The sequence below is a fragment of the Mirounga angustirostris genome, unplaced genomic scaffold, assembly GCF_029215605.1.
Source record: "Mirounga angustirostris isolate CCGP_5_RB_7025 unplaced genomic scaffold, mMirAng1.0.hap1 SCAF_11, whole genome shotgun sequence".
Taxonomy (NCBI): Eukaryota; Metazoa; Chordata; class Mammalia; order Carnivora; family Phocidae; genus Mirounga; species Mirounga angustirostris.
In genome coordinates, this window is record NW_026991719.1 from 45,794,521 (window position 1) to 45,819,838 (window position 25,318).

The 25,318-nt window shown below is 49.8% G+C and overlaps 1 protein-coding gene and 1 long non-coding RNA gene across 2 annotated transcripts in view; one reads left to right on the forward strand and one right to left on the reverse strand.

Moving 5' to 3' along the window:
* The window catches only part of FGD1 (FYVE, RhoGEF and PH domain containing 1), a 40,774-nt gene that overhangs the window by 6,569 nt on the left and 8,887 nt on the right, over positions 1-25,318 (reverse strand). The window contains exons 2-12 of the mRNA XM_045878581.3: positions 16,410-16,583; positions 15,928-16,105; positions 15,364-15,802; positions 13,966-14,055; positions 13,116-13,264; positions 11,588-11,744; positions 11,344-11,482; positions 2,252-2,310; positions 1,968-2,114; positions 1,507-1,599; positions 1,261-1,340 (exon numbers count right to left, since the gene is read on the reverse strand). Of these exons, the coding sequence (XP_045734537.1) occupies positions 1,261-1,340; positions 1,507-1,599; positions 1,968-2,114; positions 2,252-2,310; positions 11,344-11,482; positions 11,588-11,744; positions 13,116-13,264; positions 13,966-14,055; positions 15,364-15,802; positions 15,928-16,105; positions 16,410-16,583 (1,705 nt within the window). The remainder of the gene's footprint in view (positions 1-1,260; positions 1,341-1,506; positions 1,600-1,967; positions 2,115-2,251; positions 2,311-11,343; positions 11,483-11,587; positions 11,745-13,115; positions 13,265-13,965; positions 14,056-15,363; positions 15,803-15,927; positions 16,106-16,409; positions 16,584-25,318) is intronic.
* Positions 17,274-25,318, forward strand: part of LOC135361933 (uncharacterized) — a 31,928-nt gene continuing 23,883 nt past the window's right edge. Inside the window, exon 1 of the long non-coding RNA XR_010406137.1 lies at positions 17,274-17,369. This is a non-coding gene — a long non-coding RNA (uncharacterized LOC135361933). The remainder of the gene's footprint in view (positions 17,370-25,318) is intronic.

Consider the following 25,318-nt stretch of genomic DNA (forward strand, 5'->3'; position numbering starts at 1 on the left):
GCCCAACATTGGCTTTGTTCTTGCTTCCTGGCTGCAGGCCTTGGGGATGCTCTCTGGTCTCCCAGAGCTTCAAAGGTAACACTCATCTCTCTTTTCTGCCTCCATGCAGTCCCAGCAATGAGGGTTCTGATTCTCATTTTTCACTTCCTTGCAGCCTGTCAGAAACAGATCATCTACCCATATGCATCCATGCCCTGGCCCTGACCCTGACCTCGATTCCCTATCAATCACTTGGGCCCTCAGAAGGCAGCATGAGCTTGATTTCCCACTCTGCTCCTTTCTAGCTATAGGATCTTGGGCAAGGTACATAACTCTTCTGTGCCTCAGTTTGCTCATATGTGAAATGGGATTGATGGTAACAGTAGCTACTTCAAGGGTTGTTTTAAGGATTCAACTAGTCAGTTTAAACAAATTGTTTAAGTTAAAATTAACTTAAAACAGTGCCTAACATAAGAGCAAGTCTTCACTAAATGTGAGCTACTATTATCATCCAAGTAGAGGATGGATATGAAAGCCCCTTTGTAAAATGGCTAGACATTATTTTAAAATGTTATTATTTTAAAAAGTTTTATTATAAAACATTTCAAGCATACAAAAAAGCAGACAGGATAGCACAAATTCATTAAATGTATGCCTATTATATAGATGCAAATTTAAAAATATTTTGCTGTATTTACTTCATATATATGCATATATTCACATATAGTCATATAGGTACGTATATATATGTGTGTGTATATGTATATATGTGTGTATTTTTTTGGTTGATAAGTCATTTAAAAATAAATTACAGATATCATGATACTAAATCTTCAGCATGCTTCACGAAAAAACAAGGCCATTCTCCTGTATAAACATTATACCATTATCACACCTGAAAAAGTTAGCAGTAATTACCCAACAGCTATTGTTCAGTTCATATTTAGATTTTCCCTATTGTCTTGCAAATGTATTTTAGGGTTTTGCTCTAATTAGGCTCCTATCGGGGACCAAGCATTGCATTTGGTTGTTATTTCTCTTAAATCTCTGAATCTTCAATAAACCGTGTTGTTATTCTTCCTGTTTGGATTAATATCTCATTCTTCCCTCTCTTCTAACAAAACCCACCAGAAGAGCAAGCCTGCATCTTTGGGAAAAGGTGCCCATCTTTTCTCTGGAAGGATCTCTTTCTTGGGGAGGTAGCCTGGCACTAGGCCTAGAATGCCTCATATCTGAAGGAAAAGAGGGGGCTGGAGGGAAGGTATAGGTAAGGGCAAGTACCTAGCCTGGAGCTCCAGGGAGCGCTGCTTTCCTGACACCAGGAAGGTCCGAGGCAGATTGAGGTTGGAGCTTTCCTTTAGCTGAATGGAGGGAGAAAGAGGCTTTGTGAGGACTACTAAGCTCCACGGGGCCCTTACCCTCTGCACACATGCACACAGAGACTTGGGGTCAAAGTCAGAACAACTTTATTCCTCCCAGCACCAAGGCCCCACTCCAGGTCCCCATCTCCCACCTCCTGGTGCTCACCTCCATGCCATCTACATCAATGCGTGCCCGCACGCTAAACTTCTGGCCAAGGAGCCGCAGCCTGGGCACGCAGTAAAGGAGGCGGTCGTTGAACTAGGAAGGAAAAGTTTGGGGATGTATGTGTGGAAGACCCAGGAGAGGTGTGGCCCAGCTCCCTACCCTTATGGGACTCCTGAAGCTTTACTGCTGGGGAATCAAGGCAATAGATGGAGAATGCACAGCCCAGATTGGGCACAAGGGTCACAAGGAAAGAGCCTAGGCATGAGAGTCACCCCCTAGTTGGCTGACCTTGGGCAAGTCACTTCTAAGTCTTAGTTACATCACCTCTGAAGTAGAGAAAACAAATTCCTAGTGTAGGTAGTGAAAATAAAATGAATCAATAGAGGAAAGAATGGCCAGCAGGAGGTACAGTCTTGAGTGAGTACCAAGTCAATGTGTGCAACCGCACGCCTGGCACTTACTAGTATGAGGTATCGGTCTTGAGTGGTCCCATTCTTTGCTGACAGCTTAAGGATATGGCCTTCTTTTATGAGCTCTTTGGTGGGGCTGACAATGTCTTCCTCACCCCCTAGCAGCTCGTATACCTTCAGCAGCTTGTGCATTCGCTCCTGGCAGGAGACAGTAAGCAGAGGGCAGGGCTGAGGTGCTGGCCTCCCCTGACGTGTCCACACGTCACAAGTCCCCCAGGACAAAGACACCACAGGTGGGTGACCGAGGAAGGGCAGGGGCTGCAAGGGCCACTCACCATTTTGCGGATGGCAGCGTTAGAGTGCTCTGCTGCTGTGGCTATCAGCTCCAGAGACTCTGTGGGCAGAGTGGGAGGTCAAGTGGGGGACCAGCAGAGGAGAGGCTCTAAGGGCTTCTTTGCTCCCTGAGTACCTCCTCCTGGCCTGACTACACCCGCCCCGTCCCGGAAAGCACCAGCCTCAAAGATGTCCATAGCAACATCACTTAAAATCAGAAACTATCTCAATTAATCCCACAACAGCAGAATCACAGTACATGGAATAACTGGCAGTGAATAAAATGCAAGCTTAACAGGATTATTATTACCATTAAAAATAGCAAAAATAATAATTACATCGGTAACTAGAAAGAAACATACCCATGTTTAACAAGTTGTCTCTGAATGGTGGGACTATGGGTGCTTTTTATTGTGTTCTTTAGATTTTTCTGTATTTTCCATATTTTTGATGAAGAGCATGTATTACTTTTCTAATCAGAAAAAAAGCCATATAAGGAAACAAAGAGGGGCGCCTGGGTGGCTCAGTCGGTTAAGCATCTGCCTTCGGCTCAGGTCATGATCCCAGGGTCCTGGGATGGAGCCCCGCATCGGGCTCCCTGCTCAGCGGGGAGTCTGCTTCTCCCTCTGTCTCCCCCGCCACCCCCGCTCATGCTCTTTCTCTCCCTCTCCCCCCTCTCTCTCCCTCTCTGTCTCGTGTGCATTCTCTCTCTCTCAAATAAATAAATAAAATCTTAAGAAAAAGAAACAAAGAGATGAGCCTATTCTTTGTCTCAATAATACTGATTATAGGAATCTATACTAAGAAAATATATGTTCTAATCAACAAAACCAATAACTCCCTAGCCAGACTCATTGAAAAAAAGGGGGGAAAGGACTCAAATAAATAAAGTCACAAATGAGAGAGGAGAAATAACAACCAACACCACAGAAATACAAACAACTATAAGAGAGTATTGTGAAAAACTATATGCCAGCAAATTGGACAGCCTAGAAGAAATGGATAAGTTCCTAGAAACATATAGCCTAATAAAACTGAAGCAGGAAGAAATAGAAAATATGAACAGACTGATTATTACCAAGGAAATTGAGTCAGTAATCAAAAAACTCCCAATAAACAAAAGTGCAGGACCCAGATGGCTTCATAGGCGATTTCTACCAAACATTTAAAGAAGACTTAATATCTATTCTTCTCGGGACACCTGGCTGGCTCAGTCGGTTAAGAGTCTGCCTTCAGCTCAGGTCACGATCCCAGGGTCCTGGGATCGAGCCCCGCATCAGGCTCCCTGCTCAGGCGGGAGTCTGCTTCTCCCTTTGCCTCTGCTGCCCCCCCCCCCCCGGCTTGTACTCTCTCGCTCTCGCTCTCTCTGACAAATAAATAAATAAAATCTTAAAAAGAAAAATTATGTTTCTAGAAAAAAATACCTATTCTTCTCAAACTATTCCAAAAAAATTGAAGGGGAAGGAAAACTTCCAAAGTCATTCTATGAGGCCAGCATTACCTTGATTCCAAGACCAGATAAAGACACTACAAGGAAAGAGAACTATAGGCCAATATCCCTGGTGAACATACATGAAAAATCCTCAACAAAATACTAGCAAACTGTATTCAAAAATACATTAAAAGAATCATCCACCACAATCAAGTGGGATTTATTCCTGGGCTGCAAGGGTGGATCAATATTCGCAAATCAATCAACGTGATACATCACATCAACAGGAGACAGGACAAAATTCATATGATCATCTCAATAGACGCAGAAGAAACATTTGACAAAGTACAACATCTATTCTTGATAAAAACCCACAACAAAGTAGGTTTAGAAGGAACATACCTCAACATCATAAAGGCCATCTATGGAAAACCCACAAGGAACATCATACTCAATGAGGGAAAACTGAGAGATTTTCCACTAAGATCAGGAATAAGACAAGGATGTCCACTCTCCTCACTTCTATTCAACATAGCACTGGAAGTCCTAGCCACAGTAATCAGACAACAAAAAGAAATAAAAGGCACCCAAATTGGTAAGGAAGAAGTAAAATGTTCACTATTTGCAGATGACATGATACCCTATAGAGAAAACCCTAAAGACTCCACCAAAAAACTACTAGAACTGATATATGAATTCAGTAAAGTCACAGGATACAAAATCAATGTACAGAAATCCGTTGCATTTCTACATACTAATAATGAAGCAGCAGAAAGAGAAATTAAGAAAACAATCCCATTTAAATTGCACAGTACCTAGGAATAACCTTAACCAAAGAGGTGAAAGACCTGTACTCTGAAAACTTTAAAACACTGATGAAAGAAACTGAATATGACACAAAGAAAAAAAAAGAAATGGAAAGACATTCTATGCTCATGAGTTGGAAGATAAGATATTGTTAAAATGTCTGTACTACCCAAAGCAATCTACACATTTAATGCAATCCCTATCAAAACAACAACAGCGGGGCGCCTAGGTGGTTCAGTCGTTAAGCGTCTGCCTTCGGCTCAGGTCATGGTCCCAGGGTCCTGGGATCGAGCCCCGCATCGGGCTCCCTGCTCAGCGGGGAGCCTGCTTCTCCCTCTCCCACTCCCCCTGCTTGTGTTCCCTCTCTCGCTGTGTCTCTCTCTGTGAAATAAATAAATAAAAAACAAACAAACAAAACAACAACAGCATTTTCCACAGAACTAGAACAAATAATCCTAAAATTTGTATGGAACCACAAAAGACCCTGAATAGCCAAAGCAAATTGAAAAAGAAAAACAAAACAGAGGTATCACAGTTCCAGACTAGAGGGAAGAGGGGTGGGGAATGAGTTAAGTAGGTGATGGGGATTAAGGAGTGCACTTGTCTTGATGAGAACCGGGTGATGTGTAAAATTGTCACTGTATTGTACACCTGAAACTAATATAACACTGTATGTTAACTATACTGGAATTAAAATTAAAACTTAGGGGTGCCTGGGGGGCTCGGTTGGTTAAGTGTCTGCCTTCGGCTCGGGTCATGATCCCAGGGTCCTGGGATCGAGCCCCGCGTCGGGCTCTCCACTCAGCGGAGGGCCTGTTCCTCCCTCTCCCTCTGCCTGTGGCTCTCCCTGCTTGTGCTCTCTCTCTGTCAAATAAAGAAAGAAAATCTTAAAAAAATAAAAATAAAATAAAAACTTAATAAATAAAAAAGAGAAAATACATGTTCTATGTACAAACACACTTTCATTGCAGTGGTGTTTACAACAGTGTCAACCGGAAACAAAAATGTCCAACTGTAGGGGCGCCTGGGTGGCTCAGTCGGTTAAGCGACTGACTCTTGATTTTGGCTCAGGTCATGATCTCAGGGTCATGAGATCAAGCCCTGTGTCAGGCTCCATGCTCAGCCGGAAGTCTGCTTGGGATTCTCTCTCTCCCTCTCCCCCCACTGCACACGCACTCTTTCTCTCTCTCAAAAAAAAAAAAAAAAAAAGTCCCCCTGTAGGGGGTCAGTTAAATAAATTCATGTGCATTCATATAACGGAATACTGAACATCCTTTACAAGTGATGCTTATGTAGAGTTTTTCATAATTTGTGAAATGCTCAGGATATTTTAAGAAAAGGATACCAACTTGTGTACACTGAGTGATCTCAATTTCGCAAATATATATGTATAAAAACACTGGGAAGAAAATATGTCAAAATGTTCATTGTGCTTATTCTCTGGGGGCTTGTATCACAGGTGATCTTTTTCCCTACCTCTTTCATCTTTTCTGTAATTTCCATATTTCAGGTATAGTGACCAGGTATCATCAGGGGAAAAAAAAAATCTTGAAGTAAGTCCCTACATATCCCCACACTAGAAAATCCTGCCCACACTTGAGGCCCTGCTACAGATGTACTGCATCCCACTCTTGTCTGTATGATGCCAAATTTTCCCACTGGAAAATCTGCCTGTGATGGAGGAGTACAGGTGCTTCTCAAGAGGGTCCATATGCCTGGCAAACCAAGTCTTGCTTTTCTAGGAGGCTCTGCCTCCATGACCAAGTCTTGGTACTCAAGATCTGTAGCCCCTGTCTCAGCTCAGGCCTTTCAGGAGTCTCTAATCTTCAACCCCTCTTCCACCCTAGCTGCCAGAGGGATCTTTCTCACATATAGCTTGCTGTCACTCTTCTGCTTAAATCTGTCAATAGCTCCCCTGTATCTGCAGGGGAAAAGACCCAGCCCTTTAGCCTGTCATCGAAAGCCCTTGGAGATCTGGCTTCTGCTGACCTCTCCAACTTTCTCCACTTGTACCTCCCTAAACATGTCCTGTCTTGCTTCATCTGGCTAACTGCCACTCAGTCTTCTGGATTCAGCTTACCTCCTCTAGTAAACCTGCCCTGAGTTCCCAGGCTGGGCCGAGACCCTGTCTCGGTTCCCACATTCCTCTGCACTCCCCTCTGTCCCACCAGCCACACTGTGTATTCATCATGTATTGACAAATCTGCATCCCTCAGTAGACTGGGAACTTCCTAGGATGGGGCCAGAGTCCCCCCACCCTCTCCAGGGCTCCCCATCAGATGCTTTGCATAAATTAGCTCCTTTCAATCCTCACAACAACTCTGTAAGATAGGTGTGATTTGTGCCCTGTTTGTCCAAAATGAGGGAACAGACTCAGGGAGAAGATGTGGTGGCCTTAGGTTGTCTACCTGGAAAGTGGCCGAGTTGCCATCAGAGCTGGAACTGCTCGGCCATCTGCCTTTTCTCCTAGCTGTTCTGTATCTCCCCCACCCCAGGGCAGGGGGCATGTTGGGTGGTAGAGGTAGGAGGTAACCAGGGAAGGGACAGGAAGAAGACTCTGGTAAGCTGTGGGCATACTTACTCAGGCCAGGGCAGGTCACTGGGCTCAGACTAGAGGCTTTCCTATCAGGAACTCTGTCTGGAGATGCCTTGTGTGGAGTACAAACTGGTATTTCCAGGGGTCCAGTGTGTGTAGGCTCTGTCTGGGATGTCAGGCTAGGATTTCATTTGGGGGTGTGGACTAGGGAGTGCAGTTTGGGGAACTGAGTGTAGGGGCTTGGTCTGGAAGCTCTGGTGGGGCTTTGGCAGCCTGGGTTTGTAGTTCAGTCTTGGGCTCAGGGTATGCAGTTCAGACAGTAGTTCCCTCTAGCCTGGTTTGAGGAGCCCAGTCTACAGTCCAGGTTCCAGAGTTCAGTCTAGGAAGTAGAGAGTGGGGGGAGTGGGTGCCTGGGTGGCTCAGTCAGTTAAGCATCTGTCTTCAGCTCAGGTCATGATCCCAGGGTCCTGGGACTGCATCCCGCATCAGGCTCCCTGCTCAGTGGGGAGTCTGTTTCTCCCTCTCCCTCTCCCCCTCTCCCCCGCTTGTGTGCTCTCTCTCTCTCTCTCATGCTCTCTCACTCTCTCGAATAAGTAAATAAAATATTTTTTAAAAAAAGAAAGTGGGGGGAGTGAGTCTAGGGAACCAGAGATGTGATTCAGTGGGGCTCAGACCCTGAGGCACTTTCTGGGGATTTTAGTCTGAGGGGTAAAACATTGGGCGGTCAGTTTAAGATCTTGGGCTGGGTAGCTTAGTGAGCATATCTTGGACTGGCTCTCATTCAGAGATTCTCATTCTGAGTGGCTCAGAAAACCGGACTGGAAAATTCTTTCTTGGGTGGTGGTGGTGGTGGGGGTGTTCATCTTTGGGCTTAGCATGGGGAGCTCAGTTGGGCAAGCTCAAGCCCTGAGGCTGAATCTGGGGACTCAGATAGGGTTGAGATTGGTACAAAATAGGAACCCAAGTTAGGTAAACTCAATCTACTTTTATGGGCATTCAGTATGGAGGGCATCAGTCAGGGCATTCAGTAATAAAAACTGCTAACATTTATTGGACCTTTGCCATGCGCTAGGCACTGTGCTAATAGCTTTACCTGGATTATCTCATTTATCCTGAGAACAACTCTATGAGGGAGGTATCCTTATCATCCCCCTTCTACACACGAGAAAACTGAGCCCAAGCAGCTTGCCCAGGGACACATAGTTGGTAAAAGGGACTCTATCTGGTGCCCAGTTTAGGAATATTACACTGGCAACTCACTTTGGGGGTTCAGTACAGGGAGCTCATTTGGGGAATTTCAGTTTGGAAATGTCATGCTAGAGATCCAGTGTGGAAATAAAATTGGAAGAACTCAGTCCTGAAAGCTCACTGTGGATATGTGATTCTGTAGAATCCATGGGCTCTGAGTGGAGAAATAAGCCAGGAGGCTTCTTCTGGGGATCCCAGTTGGAGGGTTATAAAATGTGGAGACTCAGTGTGGCAGTGAGGTGTCCTTCTTGGGTCTCAAGATGGAGCCCAATCTGGAGACCTCATTCTTCAGGACTCAGCCTGGGAATCTCAATCTGTGAATCCAAGGCTGGGATGTAGAAAATTGTGGGGGGGGGCACTGTTTGTGGGGAGTCTGGGAGTCAGGACTGGGAAGATCAGACTTGGAGGATCAGACTTAATTTGGGAGAAAATCTAGGGCATTAGTCCCAGGGTGCAGTGAAGGGGATGGAAAACAGGGGTCTTCAGTCTGGGGGATTGGGGTTAGCAAGAACACAATCTGGAGTCTCTGTTTGGAGCTCGGATCGGGCAGCTTAATCTCAGGGTTCCCTCTGGGGTTCACACTGGAGTACTGTAGAAATCAGTCTGAGGCCTCAGTGGTCTCAGTCTGTGGCATGGATCGGTCCCTGACAAAAGAGTCAATCTTTGGGGCTAGGATAGATGTCTCAATCTGAGGGACAGTAAATGGGGGATGAATCTGGGGTGCTAAGTTTGGCAATATCTGTTTATAGAATGGTGGCCATGGAGATCAGACTGGGAAGTTGTTTGGGGGAATCTCCCTGTGGGACCTCAGGCTGAGGGCTCAGATTGGGAACCTGCTCTCCGAGCTCAGGGTGGGGAGAACATTCTGGAAGCCCAGATCTTAGTTTGGGGAAACCAAGTGTGGGAGGTCCTATAACTGGGACCTTATACTGGATTCAGCCTGAGGGCTCAGGTTGGAGATGTCACCCCATGGAACTATTCCCAGGGAATCAGTTTGGAAGGCTGTTTCTCAAGGTTTAGGTTAATGTAGCTCATCCTGGCACTTCAGTGGGGGCTCTCATTTGGGGAGAGGATTGAGGCCCTTAGTCTGCAGATGTCTGTTTGTAGAGTTTAGCTGTCAAACGTTCTAGGGTTCTCGCTCTTTCTAGAGGTCCAGGCATGGTAGCAAAGTGTCCCATGTGGTAGGGTGGCGGGGCCTCAGTTTGGGGAGTAGACACAGCAGTGGACACAACTGTCTGCTCCTGATTCTTGTGGCTTCCAGCATCCCACATTTTCCTAACTTTCCTCCTCCCTGTAGGGCTGCTCCTTCTTAAGTCCTTTGCTGATTCAACCTCCCTCAGCTTTGTCGTTGGTCCCCATTTCTTCTCCATTTACATTCACTCTCTTGGTGATTGGGGCCAGCCTCACAGCTCTGAATACTGTCTATGAGCCGGTGACATCCAAATCTCTCTCCCTGGAATTCTAGACTCATCTAACTGCCTACCTGGCAGCTCACTTTGAACATGTCCAAAATCAACCTCCTAAGCTCATCTCAAGAACCATCACCACTAGCCAAAAATCTGCAAGTAATTCTTGACTCTTTCTCCCAAGTCTCACACCCACTCCATCCTGGTTCTTTCAGTGCTGCTTCCAAATATAATATATCCTGAATCTAACCATTTCTCTCTACTTCCACTGCTACTACCCTCATCCAAGCCAACTTTTCTCACTTAGATTATTGCAAAGGCTTCTTACTGGTAGTAATCCCGATCCAAATCTTCCCTTGGCTACCCACTGCACTCAGAAAAAAATCCATCTCCTTATCCAGGCCTTTAAAGTCTTGCTCCTCTCTCCAACCCTTCTTCTACCATTCTACCCTCACTTATCATGCTCAGGTCACACTGGCCCTCTTGTTGGTCCGGAGATATGCAAGCTGCCACCTCCTCCCCCCTAGGAACTCTGCACCTGCTGTTGCCTCTGGGGAATATGTTCCTCCCCAGTCAGCACGTGGCTCCCTTCTTCATGTCATTCAGGTCTGACTCAAATATCTTCTATTCAGAGAGGCCACCCAACCTCAAGTAAGCCCCCCAGTCCCTGTCACATCACCCTCTTATTCTCTGAATTACACGTAGCACCTATCCAATGTTCTCCTGTGTATTTATTACTTCTCTTTATTATCTGCTGTCTGTCTTGTTCACTTCCATATCCCCTGTGCCTACAACAATGCACAGAATAAGGTGCTCAGTAAATAGCTGCTATATTAATGAAGGAACGAATGGAAATAACACTCTGGGGGGAGAAAGTTGGGGAGACTCTAGGGAAGCACTCTTTGAGGCGTGAACCTGGGGGCGGGGTGGGTCTCATACTGGAGGAATCAGAATGAAATACTTTCCTAGTGGTTCAGTGTGTGAAGACTCAGTCTGAGGAGATGGTATCTCAGCCTAGAGATCCAAATCTTGGAGGCAGAAAATTTGGGGTCCAGTCTGGGGTGCTCAGTTCTGAAAAGGTGATTCTGTAGGGCTCTGATCAGACTTGGGAGGTTCTTTATGAGGTTCATTTTAGGTAGTGGCTGGCGACACAGGGTGGAGCTCTAAACGTGGATGATGTAAAGTCAGGGTCTTGATGAGACACCTCTCCTTGTAGGGAGCTCAGCTGTGGAGATTCAGTAAAGAGGGCTTGGCCTGAGGGGTCAGTCTGGGCTCTTGGCCTGGTGGCTCAGTCCCTGGGGGTTCAGGCTCAGTTTCATTTTGGACTTGGGACAACTTCATTTGAGGATGAGTCTAGGGGTGAGCTTTGGGGTCTTGGCCTAGAAAACAGATGGCTCCCTCTAGGGGATCATTCTGGTATACTCTTCCAACTCTGGGATTCCAGCTGGGGACTTCAGACTGGGAGACCCCTGACTGCTCTGTCTGGGTACTCAGGCAGAGACTCAACCCAGAGGTACATCCTGGGGTCTTACTCTAGAGCCTCAATGTGGGCCTTTCAGTTTGGAGATCCTCTTCTGGGATCTCATTATGTTGCAATGGAAGGCTGACCCTGTGAGTTAAGTCTTGGGGGCTGGGGTGGGGCAGGGCCCGGATGTGTGCACTCACTTTGGGCGTCCTTGCTGTCCGGGGAGCCGTGGGGCAGCTTTAACAGATAGTCCTTGAGAAGCAGCTCATAGCGGGGAATGCGCTGCACGGGTTCCAGCATGTGGTGCTGCAACGTCAGGTTGCCACAGGCTTCCTCCTTCTGTGACGGGCAGAAGCAGAGGGGCTCAGGTCCGGCCACAGACCCCTCACTGGGTCCCTGCAGACCTCTCCTCCCCAGTCTGTCCTATCCAGCTTCGCTGCTTACCTGCACCTCATGGATGATTACTTTAAACTGGGTGGAGCGCTCTGTCCAGGTGTTGACCAGCTCCACGGCCCGGTCGAAGTTCTTCACGTACTCGCCATACATCTTGAGGAAGGGTGCCAGCTTCTGCAGGATGTCTCCGATGCGTGGGTAGCGGTCCCTGGGGTGGAAGCGGGGGCTGGCACGGTCCTGCTGAGCCTTGTCCCCCAGAACTCTCCCAGGGTTCTTCCTAGGTCTCTAGTCCCAGGGAAGCTACTCTCATCGCATTCCTGGAAATCTACTCGTCAGCCAGTTCTGCTCCTCTGGAATTGCTGCTTATGTTATAGGCCAGTTAGGCCAAGAGGCTCAGCTTGACCTGAAACCATGGCCCGGGCTGCCACCGGCCCCGACTCTGCCTTTCTCAAGTACCAGGAATAACATGTCCTGAAATACCTGCCCAGACCTCACCGTGAGGGCCACTTCATACACTTCTTATTGATTCTGTGCCCAGCTGTATGCCGGGTGATTCCGAAGACACAAATGAGTCACACTGAGCTAAGCCCGACAGGGTCACTGTCTGATAGGGGAGACAAAGTGAACAAGCCTGGTCATACTCCTCAGGAGTCACAGTTCGCTGAGGGACACATGGCACTAGACCTGGTTTTAGCCCTCATTGGTCACGGTCTGCTGGGGGACACACAAGAACTGGGCCAGGCCTATCCCTCAGGGGTAACAGTCAATTAGGAAGATGCAGGAACTGGCTTCATGCCAGCCCTCAGTGGTGACAGTCTAGGGAGGGAGACACACTTTATCCTGTGGGTGTGGGGAGCATGGAGATGATTTTCAAGCAGGAAGTAACGCAGTCTGATTGTTCAGAAAGACCATTATGGCAGGTGGTGTAGACTCCAAAGGATGGATGGGAAAAGGAGAGCCTGGCGGCTGGGAGATTGCCTGTAAACCCTGCCCTTCTACCTCAGGACTCAGCTCAGGAATCAGCTCCTCCTTGAATCCTTCTCTAACCCCAGCCTAGGTTTGGTCCATTCGTCTGGATTCCTACAGCCTCCCGTTCTCAGCTCTATCATAGGTCTGATAAAAAAAACACAACAGCTCACATTGAGCACTTATTATACGCAGGATACTGTTCTAAGCTCTCGACATGTGTCAACTCATTTATCCTTCAAACAACCCTCCAAGGTAGGCTATTATTATTATCCTCATTACACAGAGGAGGAAACTGAACCACAGTAATTTAAGAAACTTGCTTAATATCAAAAAGCGAGCCAACGGCAGAGCTGAAATTTGAACCCAGCCAATTTGGCTCCTAACCTCATACTCTTAAGGGCTGTGCTATTCTGTTGTAATTTTCTGAGTCCCGGTCTGTGTTTCGTATTACATTGGGACGGCGTGGAGGGCAGAGCTTCGGTCTGATTCTCTTTGTGAAAGGCGCTAAGAGGAGAGGACGGGTGGGAATGACCTCGAGTGCACACTTGTGCCCTGGGCTTGGCAGGCGCGTGGACAGGAAGGCAGGCAGCCTAGATCTGGGGTCCCTCACCATTCCTCCATGCGCTTCTCTAGCTCAGGCAGCAGGAACTGCTGGTGGAAGCAATAGATGGAGCAGATGTTAGAGAAGATGCCATGGACGACGTCAGCAGGGAAGGAACTGCGGTTCCGAGCTTCTTCCAGTAGCCGGGCACAGAACACCTGTGGGGCAGGGCAGGAGTGTTGAGCCCAGCTGGGCCTGGGACTTGGCTGGGGAAGGGGCAGCTTGGAGGTGAGGGCAGTGTTTGTGGGCAGCTCTGTGGAGCTTTGGGATCAGCACTGGTCTTGAGACCGAGGAGAGAGGGAATGGAGTTAGGCTTCTATGTGGGGTTGGATTTCGGGTCATCGAGGTTAGGACTTGGAGGTAGGCATGGGAACAAGGAGAAGTCAGGAGCAGGGTCAAGGTCAGAATTAGATTCAGGGTCAGACTCATTCATTTAACACATATTTTTGAGTGCCTACTGTGTGCCAGGCACTGTTGCAATGGCTGGGATAACAGAGTGAACGAAGCAAGCAAAAATTCCTACCCATATGGATTCTAGTGGATTTGGGGGCAGGAATAGGGCCAGGATTAGAATGAGGATCAGGGTCTGGTTTACAGCTGGGGTCAATTCAGGATCTAGGTCAGAGTTGCAGTCAGGGCTGATGTACCCCACCAAAGTTAGGAATGAGGGTTGGTACAAAGATCAAGCTTGGGGTCATGATCAGAATTGACTTCAGAGACAGGACGGGGGTCAAGGTCAGAAAGGGGTCTTACCAACTCTAGATTGGTAATGGTACGGCTGGGCTCAGGCCCTATTACTTCCCCCTTGGCACCCACCTACCAGGTCCTGGGGCCCTGGGACCCCCAAGGGGCCATTCACCTGATCCAGGAGATGGAGCCTGGAAACGTAGGCCTTCTCAGTTTGCAGGAGCTCATTGGCAATATGGAACACTTTCTGCTGCACAGTCAACTGGAAAGGAGAAGAGGCAACCACTCATCCATCACCCCGTACCCTAACCTTCACCCAAGCCCACAGAATTCTCAGAACAGCTCAAATGTTACTCTAAGCCCAGTGCCACCCTGGGTGAACCCTACTTCCCCATCTCTGGACCCATAAGCCTCCCAGCTTCAATCTCTGACTCCCCAGTGTATCCTAAAGGCCACTCCTCGATTCCGATGATACGCACTCTCTTACTTGGCCACTCGTGCACCCAGGCATCTGCTCTCTCTATTCATTTAGCATAGTGCAGTGGTTAATTGTGTGGGCCAGGAAGTCAGACTTCCTGGGTTCAAATCCTAGCTCTGCCATTCATTAGCTTGCATAAGTTGTGTAACTGCTCTGTATTTAAGTCTCCTCATCTGTATAAACTGATAGTAATAGGACCTAAGTCCATTGGTAGTTGAGATAATTAAATGATTTAATGTAAGTAAAACATAGCAGACTACAGATTAAGTACTCTATAAATGTTATTTATTCACCCACTCAGTTCACTGTCAGCAAAAGCTTGCCGAGTACCCGGGGTGTGAAGAAAACACCAAAGTACAAAAAGGTATACGACTCATCGCCTGTTGGCCCAGTTTCCAAATCACTGGACACATATTTGCTGAGTCCCTGGCCTCAGCCCCCACATTTGAGCTGGGTTCTGGTGAAGAAGGTGTTCTGGAGGCAACCTAACTTAAGTGCGAGGAAGCCTTTGAAAGCAGCCTTAGGCTGTTGGGGCACAGAAAGGGTTTCCTGCTGCCAAGGGCCTTCATGACCACAGCCTCAGGTCCTTCAGGCAGGAGGAGCTCTAGCTCTCGCGCCCCTCTGGCGGCCAGCTGCTGGGGAGTCTCTCTGGATGTGAGAGACTTTCCATTTTATAAATAAGGAAACCGAGGCTCGTGGTAGGGGAGTGGAGTCTTGCCCAGTGTCACATAGCTACCGAGTCTTGGGATTTTCCAGCTGGAGGAGGACTTTAAGGATCCCCAAGCAGGATGCACATCTTTAAGACAGAAAAAGTGAGGTCCAGCTAGTGGTTCTCTGATGAGGGAAGAACAATTTTCCCAGTGGGCATTTGGGACCATGCATGGTCATTTTGGTAGTTACAGTGAAGCGGGGCGGCAGCGAGGTACAGGTTTGCTACCGATATTTAGTACCAGGGGACCAGGGAAGCCAAACATCCCAAGTGGAAACAATGCCCTGTTTTGAGAAATAACGAGCTGGGGAAGAACCAAGTGTAAGAGCCAGGCTCCTGGTTTTTCCACATGGTCCCGTCTCTTGGTGAACGTGGGTCAGTACCTCCACAGATTCCTGTCTCTCCATCGGGGGCACTGGGATTTCTCTGTCCTTCTCCTCCTCCTCCTCGTCATCCTCCTCCTCCAGGTCGCTATCAACTTCCTGGGAGCCGGGCCGGTGGGGGTCAGCCAAGGCAACAGGGACACTGGCCAGGGCAGGGGGCCCGGGGCACAGGCTGTGGCTGGGGGGCCCGTCATCACTGACGAAGCAGGTCTCCTCACTGTTGGATGGCGAGCTGATGCTGTCAATGCCGCTGTCCCGGTTGGGCACCTTCTCGCCATCCCGGGGCCCGGGAGCCAACAGGAACAGGCAGCGGGAGGCCTCGCCCTCGGGAAGCTGGGGCACTGGAGGCTGCGCGGGTGGCTGTGGCAACACGGCTGGCTCTGTGGGACCTGGGCTGGGGCCAGGGGCTGGCCTATCCGAGGCGACAATCACAGGCTCTCTGAGGTGGGTGGTGGACACACACGGAGGCAGGGTATGAACTCACTGAGAGTCCCGTCTTAGAGCTGTCCTTCCTGTCCCAGGCCCACCCTCACCCCCACAGGGTCCCCCGGGGACCAGACTCACCTTTCAAATTTTTCAATCAGTGAGGATACTGCTGCAGAACTGGGGCTGGCCTCCACCCTGGGGGCCAGGCCCTTGGCCACTCGGGGGTCTGCAGGCAGCGGGCGTGATGGTGGAGGGGGAATGGGCTCAGGTGGGGGGGGCATCCGGGGCATCTGCAGGTAGCTGGGCTTTGGGGGGACTGGAGAAATGCACAGGGAAGAGAGGGGAGATCCCAGTGAGCTGAGTTTGGAGGTGGCTGTCATGGTCAGGCCACAAGGCCCTCCACAAACCCCCAGTCTGCACCTTTGCCCAAGGCGGGTACAGAGCAAGCCTGAGGCAAAATGCCAGCGTGTACGCATCAGCCACAGGCCACAGCCCTCTGCCGCTAGACCGTGGTGCTTCCTAGCCTTCTAACAAGCATTCTCCTCTGCCACTGGTCAGCCTTTCCCCTCTGTCATCCCCTCTCCTGGGCCATTTCTCTGCCCCTCGCTGGAACCACTTACCTTGTGGCTTTGGACCGGGTGTCCGCTTCAGTGGCGAAGGACGCTGGCTGGGGGTTTCAGTGGGGGGGCCTGGGTCTGAGCGAAGCCGCTGGGGACCTTCTGGATGAGGTTCAAGGCTCTGGCCAGGGTCAAGGGACAAACTTTTAACCAGGATCCGGTTTCCTTGGTGCAGCCCTGCAGAAAGGGAGAACCTGGGTGTGAAGCGATTGATGTTACCCCAAAGGGGCCAGGGGAGTCGTATGTCTTAGCAGGTATTGGGGTATTGGGTTTCCCTGAACCCCTTTCCAGGGCACACTGCCTTTCTGGGAAGCCCCTACCGCAGCCCTCAGATGGGGAGCCAGGCCCGGGGCTGTGGCTGGCTGTTTTCATCAATAGACAAGAGTTCTTTGTGATCTGTGCATTGATTCCTTGTATGTCAGCAGGCATCATTATTAGGGCGTTTAACCAGACTGGGGGCGGATGCGAGCACCCTCCAGTTTGTGTATGTGTTTGCAGCCCTTGTTTATATGGCCACAGTGAGTATGCTGAGCCTAAGCCATTCATCCTTTTTCTTAAGGTCCTGAGGATACTTGGTCTTCCTTGTCTACAATTGTATTCAGCCGAGTGTGCTCAAAAATGACAAAATTGGATTCACGAACAAAAGTTTTGCTCCTTGAAAACCCAGCCTCTCACTAATCTGTTACTACCCTCCTCCACTTCCACACCCACACACAACCACACACACCCAGCACGCAGAGTTCAGGTCACGGGAATGGCTTTAAAACGGCAGGCAACAAATGCAGAAAATGGGAGGTCTTTTTGCACTGTCCCTCTTCCCTCACTGTGGGCTCCCTAAGTCCACCTCTGTCTTTGGTACTAGGGGAAGACGATGGTTGCCTTTGGGAGAGAAGATTCCATCTGGAAGACAATGAGGGACCCTCCAGGCTGACATGTCCCAAAGGGAAGAAGTGTGGCGCTCAGGTGGGCCTGGCTCGGTCTTCACTGAGAAGTCAGTGGGGGGTGGGGGGACAGAGCAGAGAGGGCCAACCCTGGAGGCAGGCTGAGGAGCTAGGTGACTGTCCTGCGGGCAGAAGGAAGTCATGAAAGTCCACGGCGTAGGGAAGGACGTAGGCAAACAGGTGTGAGGACAGGAGAGTGAGTGGCGGCCAAGAGCCCCTTCCCACCCACACGTGGTGTTGGTTTTGCTGGGCCCCAGCCACACACCCTCTCACAGCCACAGGATCTGCTAGCCTGTGTTACAGAGTCTCATACTGACCAGTCACAAAAGGGCCCACTCAGTCAAGGAGCCACATGGTGTTATTTAGACTGTCTCAGGCAACTGCAGGGCCCCACAAATTCAAATATCCAATCAATCACATGCTATCACGCTCCTGAAAGCCTGCTCACAAACAGTCACCAAGACCCACAGTCACGAACTCACGTATTATCACGCGGCCCCACGGTATCACATACACAAGCACACAGGCACGCACACTCACAAAGACAGCCACACGGTGGCAAGCCCATCGTTTTATGCAGTTTCATATGATAATTTCCCAACCACTTACCATCATACACACTCCTCAAAGATGGTTACACTGAGTCACAAAGACATACAGAGTCATTTATATTGCATCTCACAGTCGCAGGGCCACAGTGTGTCACACATACTGTAATACGGTGTTACAGGTTCACACACCTGCAAGTGGTTCACACAGCTATGAGGACTATAGCCATGCAGGGTCATTGTACCCTGTCAGATATGACTGCACACAATGGGATAACATCCCGAAGTCACACACCACCATGTATCCAGAAACGCAGACACACGATCACAGACGTATGGCCTCTTTTACTCCCATGTCGTACTCATGAAACAAACATGTCCAAGGTGTCCGTAGGTCTTGGGGGCTCAGGCACACTGACACACCTGACATCTGCTTACTGGTCTAAATGGTCACGGTGTCCCATGTGCCCTCCGTTGCAAAAACATACAGCTACAACACACAGAGACACCCTGTGGGGTCGCATGGGCAAAAAAAAGGCACAGGGAATTTTAGGTCTCCCAGTCCTGGAGGGAAGGAACAGCCCAACACACAGTGTTCCAGCAGCTTCCCTGGGTCCCTGGCTGCACTCTGGCCCCAGTCCAGCCAGGCAGGCCCCAGGGGACCTGGGCTGTGGTCCGCTCCCAGCCCTGCAGCAACATGGTGCCCCAGGCCCCAGGCCGCACCCACTCCTCCACCCTGCAACTTTGCCTTGGGTGCAGGTTCCTCCTTCTTTTCCCACCTGAGCAGGCAGGGCCCTGACGGGGAGGGAGGACATACTCCTCTCAGTTCGGCTTACCCTGCCCTGCTCAGCACATCCTGGCCTGGTCCTGCCCTGCCTTCCCCCTGGGTGTGGGGTTGAAGAGGATGAATCACTTGGAGGGTGGCACATGACAAGACACAGTTTGAGAGACACATGGCCAGAGCAAGAGAGACACAGAGTAGCTGACAGTGTCAGAGACCCAGCAGGCAAAGCCAGGCACCCCGTTGTGCAGAGACCCCCCCCCCCCGAGAGATACACACATAGATGCCAGGGTCTCAGGTGCCCCTTGTCTGCCTCCTCAAGGCTCCTTCTCGCCCTGTCTCCACACCTCAAAGCAGGCAGGCCTCCCCGGTGAGCCCTCCCTACCCAGTCTGTGCAGAGCAGCTGGGGGGCCCCTGGCCAGGCTTCTCTCTCTGTCCACTCCACTGCTTGTTCTGGGGATAGGGTGACCACACCATTCTTTGTGGCCCTGCTCTGGCCTACCCTCTACTCCCTTTACACCCACCCCACCAGTGGGCCTGCTCTCCTTTCTCTCTGCCTCCTTGCGGGCAGCCCTGCAGAATGGAAGGCTGGATAAAATTCAGATATTCTGGCACACTCTGGCTTCACAGGAGAGAAGGGCAGGGACTGTGAGCTCAGGATCTAATGAAGAGATGAAGGCCGAGAAAGGGGCAGTGACTTGCCCGAGGTCACACAGCAAGTCAATGGCAGAGCTTCAGCAGATGGGTCCTGCACTGGACTCCTTTCTGAACCCTGCCCTTCAAGGGGAAGCTGGAAAAGGGGGGAAGTAGGAGGGGCAGGGTTGTACCCCAGTGCTTCAGAAAGTTGTGAGCTGCAGTGTGGCTAGTGAGTACAATACCTTTACGCCCACCTCCAGGGAGATGACATCAGGGTTCCAGTTCAGGAGCCTAGGCCTGGCCAAGAACGGCTGAGGCTCCACTGAAGGAAGAAGGTTCAAGATCCCTCCCTCTCCTGTGTCAGTGCTCCTCATGCCTGTCCCTCTGCCTCCATTTCCTTGTCTCTGCCTATGTTTTCCCCCAGTGTCCCCCTGGTCCCCAGGTCTTGCTTCCTCCATGAGGGTAGATGGACCTCCAGCTCAGGGCATGACACTTACCTGCGCAAGAGCCTTTTATGACTTCCCACTGCCCATGGGGAAGATAGGAACTTCTCAGCTAGGCCCCCATGGCACCTCACGGTTCTGTTGAACTCTCTGGTTTCCCTAGGCTTAGCTCAGTTCCCCCAGGTATTTCTGAGTCCTACTCTGAGCCTAGTAGACTCACTGCTGGAAGATGTGAAATCCCATCTCTGCCCCTAGGGAGCTCCCAAGGGAGGCCTTCTCCCTTCCTGGATGCCACAGCCTTTCCTACTGCTCCATCCCATCCCCACCTGGCTAGGTTCTGCACTGGTTTTCTCCAGCCCATTTTTTATAGTTGACCGTCACCGGCATTATCTCTCACGTGAGCATACCTACACACCTGATGGAGTCTTCCACCAGCACTGCCCCCTCCACTACTGGGTTTACCAGAGTCCCCAGGGCCCATTAGAGCAGAGGCCACAAAGGGCCCCACCCCACAGAGAGAAAGTCACACCACCGAACTTTATAATACATTGTGAAAATGTACCCAGCCACACGTTGGCAATGCAGAGCCCTCAAAGACCTCAAGAGAGCCGCAGAGTTGTTCACGTGTCCATATGCCACGTGCTCGGCACGTTATGCTCACACACCACCATTGTTGCCATTTTGGCATCTCTTGTCACCGACCGGAAGCACATCCTGGGCACTGTCTCAGCTCTTCTGCGGGGGTGGGGGTATGCCATCCCGGCAAGCCTTCAGCAGGCAAAAGGTAATCTTGATCTTAACCCTCAGGGAGCTCCCAATCTCAAAGACAAGAGACTTTCATTTAGGAAAAGCTAAGTGGGGCTCAGGAAGTGCCGTAGGGGGGGGTCAGTCTGTTGGGATGGGGAAGCTCAGGGGAGGGAGAGGCCATGGACAGGGCGACCAGATAAAGTACAGAATGCCCAGTTATATTTGAATTTCAGATCAACAATGAATAATTTCTTAGTATAAGCATGTCTCATGCATACTTACACTAAAAATTTATTATGCCATACTAAAATATTGTTTGTCGAATACCTGAAATTCAAATCTACCTGTACTTTATTTGAGCAAATTTTAGCAACCTCAGTCAAGGAGGGCTTAGAGTGAATGAGGCAGAGCCGGGCCTCTGAGGCGGCACCTGGCAACCAGGGCCCCCTAGTCTCTTGTCCAGTTAAGCCTCAGGCAAGCTGTGGACTCTACCCAATTTCCTTGCAGTGGGCACCTGAGTGCTCATGACAGTGACATTATTTCAGGGATAACCTTGAATCTGGTCTTATTTATTAAAAAAACAAGGACAGTCAATTAGAACCTGTGGTATATGACTATCCCAAAGAGGGGTGGCATGACTGCACTCACTGACTGGACTGTGCATGTTGAGGTGTTGTGGCACCTTCATTAGGAAGAGCTGATTCAGGGGGCGCCTGGGTGGCTCAGTGGGTTGGGCTTCTGACTCTTGATTTTGGCTCCAGGCATGACCTCGGGGTTGTGAGATCAAGCCCTGTGACAGGCTCCGCCCTGGGCGTGGAGCCTGCTTGAGGTTCTCTCTCCCTCTCCTCCTGTCCTTCCCCCACTCTCTCCCTATCTTTAAAAAAAAAAAAAAGGAAGAGCTGGTTCAGGAGTCATAGAGAAGCTGGTTAAATCCCAACACCCCCACTTACTAGTTGTGTGACCCTGGGCAAGCCTCTCTATCTACTGAACCTCAGTTTCCTTGTCTGGAAAATTGGATAGTAATCACAGCCCCTGATTTGGGGTAGTCCGTGAAACAAAAAAGGGAGAGAGCATAGTGCCCCCCACCCACACAGCAATGTGAGTGAAACTTGAAATCCCACAGAACTACACATCCGCAAAGACACAAAACTATGCACACAGATAATAAACCCCCAGGCCGCAGGCTGCAACCCAACACAAAGCTATTGACACACCAAGAAGCACGAGCAAACCCAGTCAAAGAGGGACACAGAATCCAGCTCCACTCTCCTCGACAGCTCCTCAGATCAGGGCAGGATTCCTACTAGAGGTGGCATGGCAAAGAAAAGACAATGGTACCCCATCCTGCAATTCAAACTCAATTGAAAATACAAATCATACAAAACTGTAATATAAGTGTTCAGAAGTATAATAGAGTTTTGAATTTTTCCATGACAACATTTTGTTATTGAAGTAACAAAATCATTCCAAAAATTGTTTCTGGTTGCTGCATGCCCCTACTTGGCAGGTGCCCTGAGCGCATGCTTTGGGGCTCCTAGCAGAGCAGGTCTGTCCTCTAGCTGTTGGAAGATAAGGATTCTTGCCTTTGCCCATTTCCACTGGAATGACCCTGCCTCTCCCTCACCTCTTTCTGGTAATTTCAGCTCCCAGCATCCCCCTTCCCTGGCCAGCAACACCCCCTCTCCCATCTCCTAGTTGTAGCCTTGGCTTAATCTCAAGTCAGCTAATAGGGCCTCAGACTGGACCTCAGCCATTAACTCCATGGTGACCTGGGGAGTTGCTTCACAACTCTGGACCCCAATTTCCCCATCTGCAAAATGGGGGAGAATATGTGTGCGCTCCTCATTCTGAGGACCTGGTGAGATGCTAGAGTGGGCAGAAGCTGGCCCCAGCCCTCAGGCCTCCTGACCCCCCACTGCATACTTCTCCCTACAGCCCCCAGATCTCTGTCTCTCCAGGCTAAGAGGTAGGCCCCAGGGACAGCTGGAATTCCTGGGGGTGGGGTGGGGTGGAGAAAGGGAACAGAGGGAGTGGAGAAGAAAGAACAACAGCAAATAAGAAAGTGCCTTTTGGAAAGCCAGCTCAGTTTGGGGGGGGAGGGGAGCCCCTCAGTTTGAGAAAAAAAACAGGGGATAAAGGCATAGCTGCCCCACTTTTTCCACCTTCCCCTTGAATGTGAGGTCCAGCCCTGCTGCCCTACACCCTTGGGGCCAAACTGACCCAGGCCTTGCTTGGCCTGACAGATGTTCTCTCTGAGAGCTCAAACACGAAGCTCTGTCGAGTGTGAGACGTGCAGGGGGAGCTGTTCTACAGGAACCCTGTGCGTAGATCTGAAAGTTCCTTCCCTGAAGTGGACTGGTCTTCTGAACATAAGGACTCTGCAGAAAAACAGAGGCACCTTCTGCAGAGTGAAGGCGATTTTGGAAAGTGGGAGCCACTTCCAAGAGTTTCCTAGAGTATTCCTTCCTGCAAAATAGAGAAACTTTCAACAAAATGGAGGCCTTTTTGATAAAAAGAATGCCCCTTCTGTAAAGGGAAGAAATTTCTAGAAAGTGGAGGAGACTTCTTCAAAATGGAGGGACGTGCTGTAAAGCGAGGAGAGTTCTATAAAGACCTTTTTGTAAAACGGATGACCTGTCTGTAAATGAAGGACTCTCTGCCAAACAGAAGGCTTTTCTGTGAAATGGAGGAAGTCTCTTATAGAGTGAGGCCCCCTTCTATAAAGTGAAGGATGTTTCTGTAAAGTGTGTACTCTCATGTAAAGTGAGGACCTTTCTGTAAAATGGAACAGTACTAGCCATTAGGGAATGGTAGGGACTGGGGTAAACTGGAGACCACGTGCCTCACCTGAAGTTCCTCCCTTCTATCTAATTGTCACTTTGCAGGAACAGGGCCCTGTGTTTTCGGATCTTCCAATATTTCAAGAGAATCAGAAATCCAGACTTTTACATGAAACCCCCTAATTTTGAAAACAGTGAGTAGGTCAAACAATATTTGTGAGTCCAATTCAACTTGTGGGCCACCACTTTGGGGTATCCGAATTAGATGGTCCTTTAGGCCCCTTCCACCTCTGCCGGTTACCTCCTGCCCTATCTGACATGCTCTGGCCATTGGGTGGCAGCCTTGGAGGTCCCTTCTTCCACCCTCTGCTAGGGCCCAATCTTCTCTGGGCCTGAGCAGGCTCATGCAACACTTGTCAGCAGTTCCCTGAACTGGGATCCTTTGGTTCCACCTGGTCCAGTTTACACTTTGCCCTGTGCAAGACCCTTGGAGAAGAGAGCAGGGCATTTCAAGAACCTCCAGAACTGTCTGGAACTCAAGGTGTTCACTTCTTAGTGGAAGATATAAAGTATGGGGGTTCAACTGTTTGTTAAGCACCTACTCTGGGTCAGGCTTTGTGTTGATGCTTTCCGGTATGGCATCCTCCTAACAACCCTGTGTACTATTAGCTCCATCTTATAGGCAAGAAAAGCGAGACACAGAGAAGCAAAATAACTTGTCTGAGGATACACAGTTAGAGCTGGGATGGGATCCCAAGCATGTCTGTGTCCAGAGTCACAGAGCACATCCTCAGCCAATGTTTGCTGAGTTGGGAAAGAAATGACATTTGGAGGGGGGAATGGGGTGACTTTCTAACGGAGGCGGTTTTTGAGTTCAGCCATCCAGGATGGGGTATGTTTTTGTTGTTGTTATTGTTGTTTTTTGGTTTTAGGTGGACTGGGCATGGTCCTGCAGGCAAGGGAAGAAATTGAGCAAAGGTGGGAATACTAGGTAGGAAGGTGAAGAGTGTGTTTGAGGGCACAATGAACAGAGTCCTGGGTTTGTAAAAAAAAAAACGTTCCAGAACAGGAGGAAGAGGGCAGGAAGGGCCCAAAGACAGGCAGGCACCCCTGCCCACACACACACCAACTACAACTACAACCAAGATACAGACCTCATAGGGGGCATACAGAGACAGACATGGGCACAGAAACACACACACACACGCACACGCACGAGATCTACATACAGAAACCCACATGCAGAAACATCTAGAAACTCCCAGGGGCTTAGACAGAACCAAGGTGACACACAAGCAGGCAAACAGGAACACACAACAAATACAGACCCAAAGACACACATAGACACAGAGAGACATATACAGACACACACTCAAACATACAGACAGACATACAGAAATAAGAACATTAAGATACACACAAAACAGACCCTTGGGGACAAAGACAGCCAGGCAGCCAGGCACATGTGCACACATGCACGTGCATGCACGCACACATGCGTGCGCTCACACACACACACACACACACCACACGGCCACATGGGAGCACAGGCAGCCCATCCCTCTTCCAGTTGCTGGACTGCTGTAAGGGCCTGGCCACCTCCTCCCTGTGTCTCTGGACCTGAGGCCAGAGAAGGATGGGGGTGGTTGCTCCACCCCCAGGAGGGGCTGGGGACTTCAGAGGACAGGAAGGGAAGGGAGTGGAGCTGCAGCTGGGAGCACTGGGGGCAATAATTACCCAGTGCTGGGGCTACCACGCTGGCTGGGATTTCCCTTCCTGTGAGGACAAAGCCACTAGGGGATGGCCCCTCTGACCCCTGCTGTGTGTGACCCCAGGGATCCCAAGATCCACCCATTTCCCTTCCCCTGTCACCAGAAGCCTGGTCAAATTTGAGAATTAGTAACACAGAGAGATCATGAGGGAAAAAGGCAGAGAGAGAGAGAAAAAGAGAGAGAGAGGCACTGGAACCAAGACAAGGAAAGAGAAGACCGGAAGGAAGACTGCGGAGAGCCCGACAGCTAGAGAGGGAAACGGTA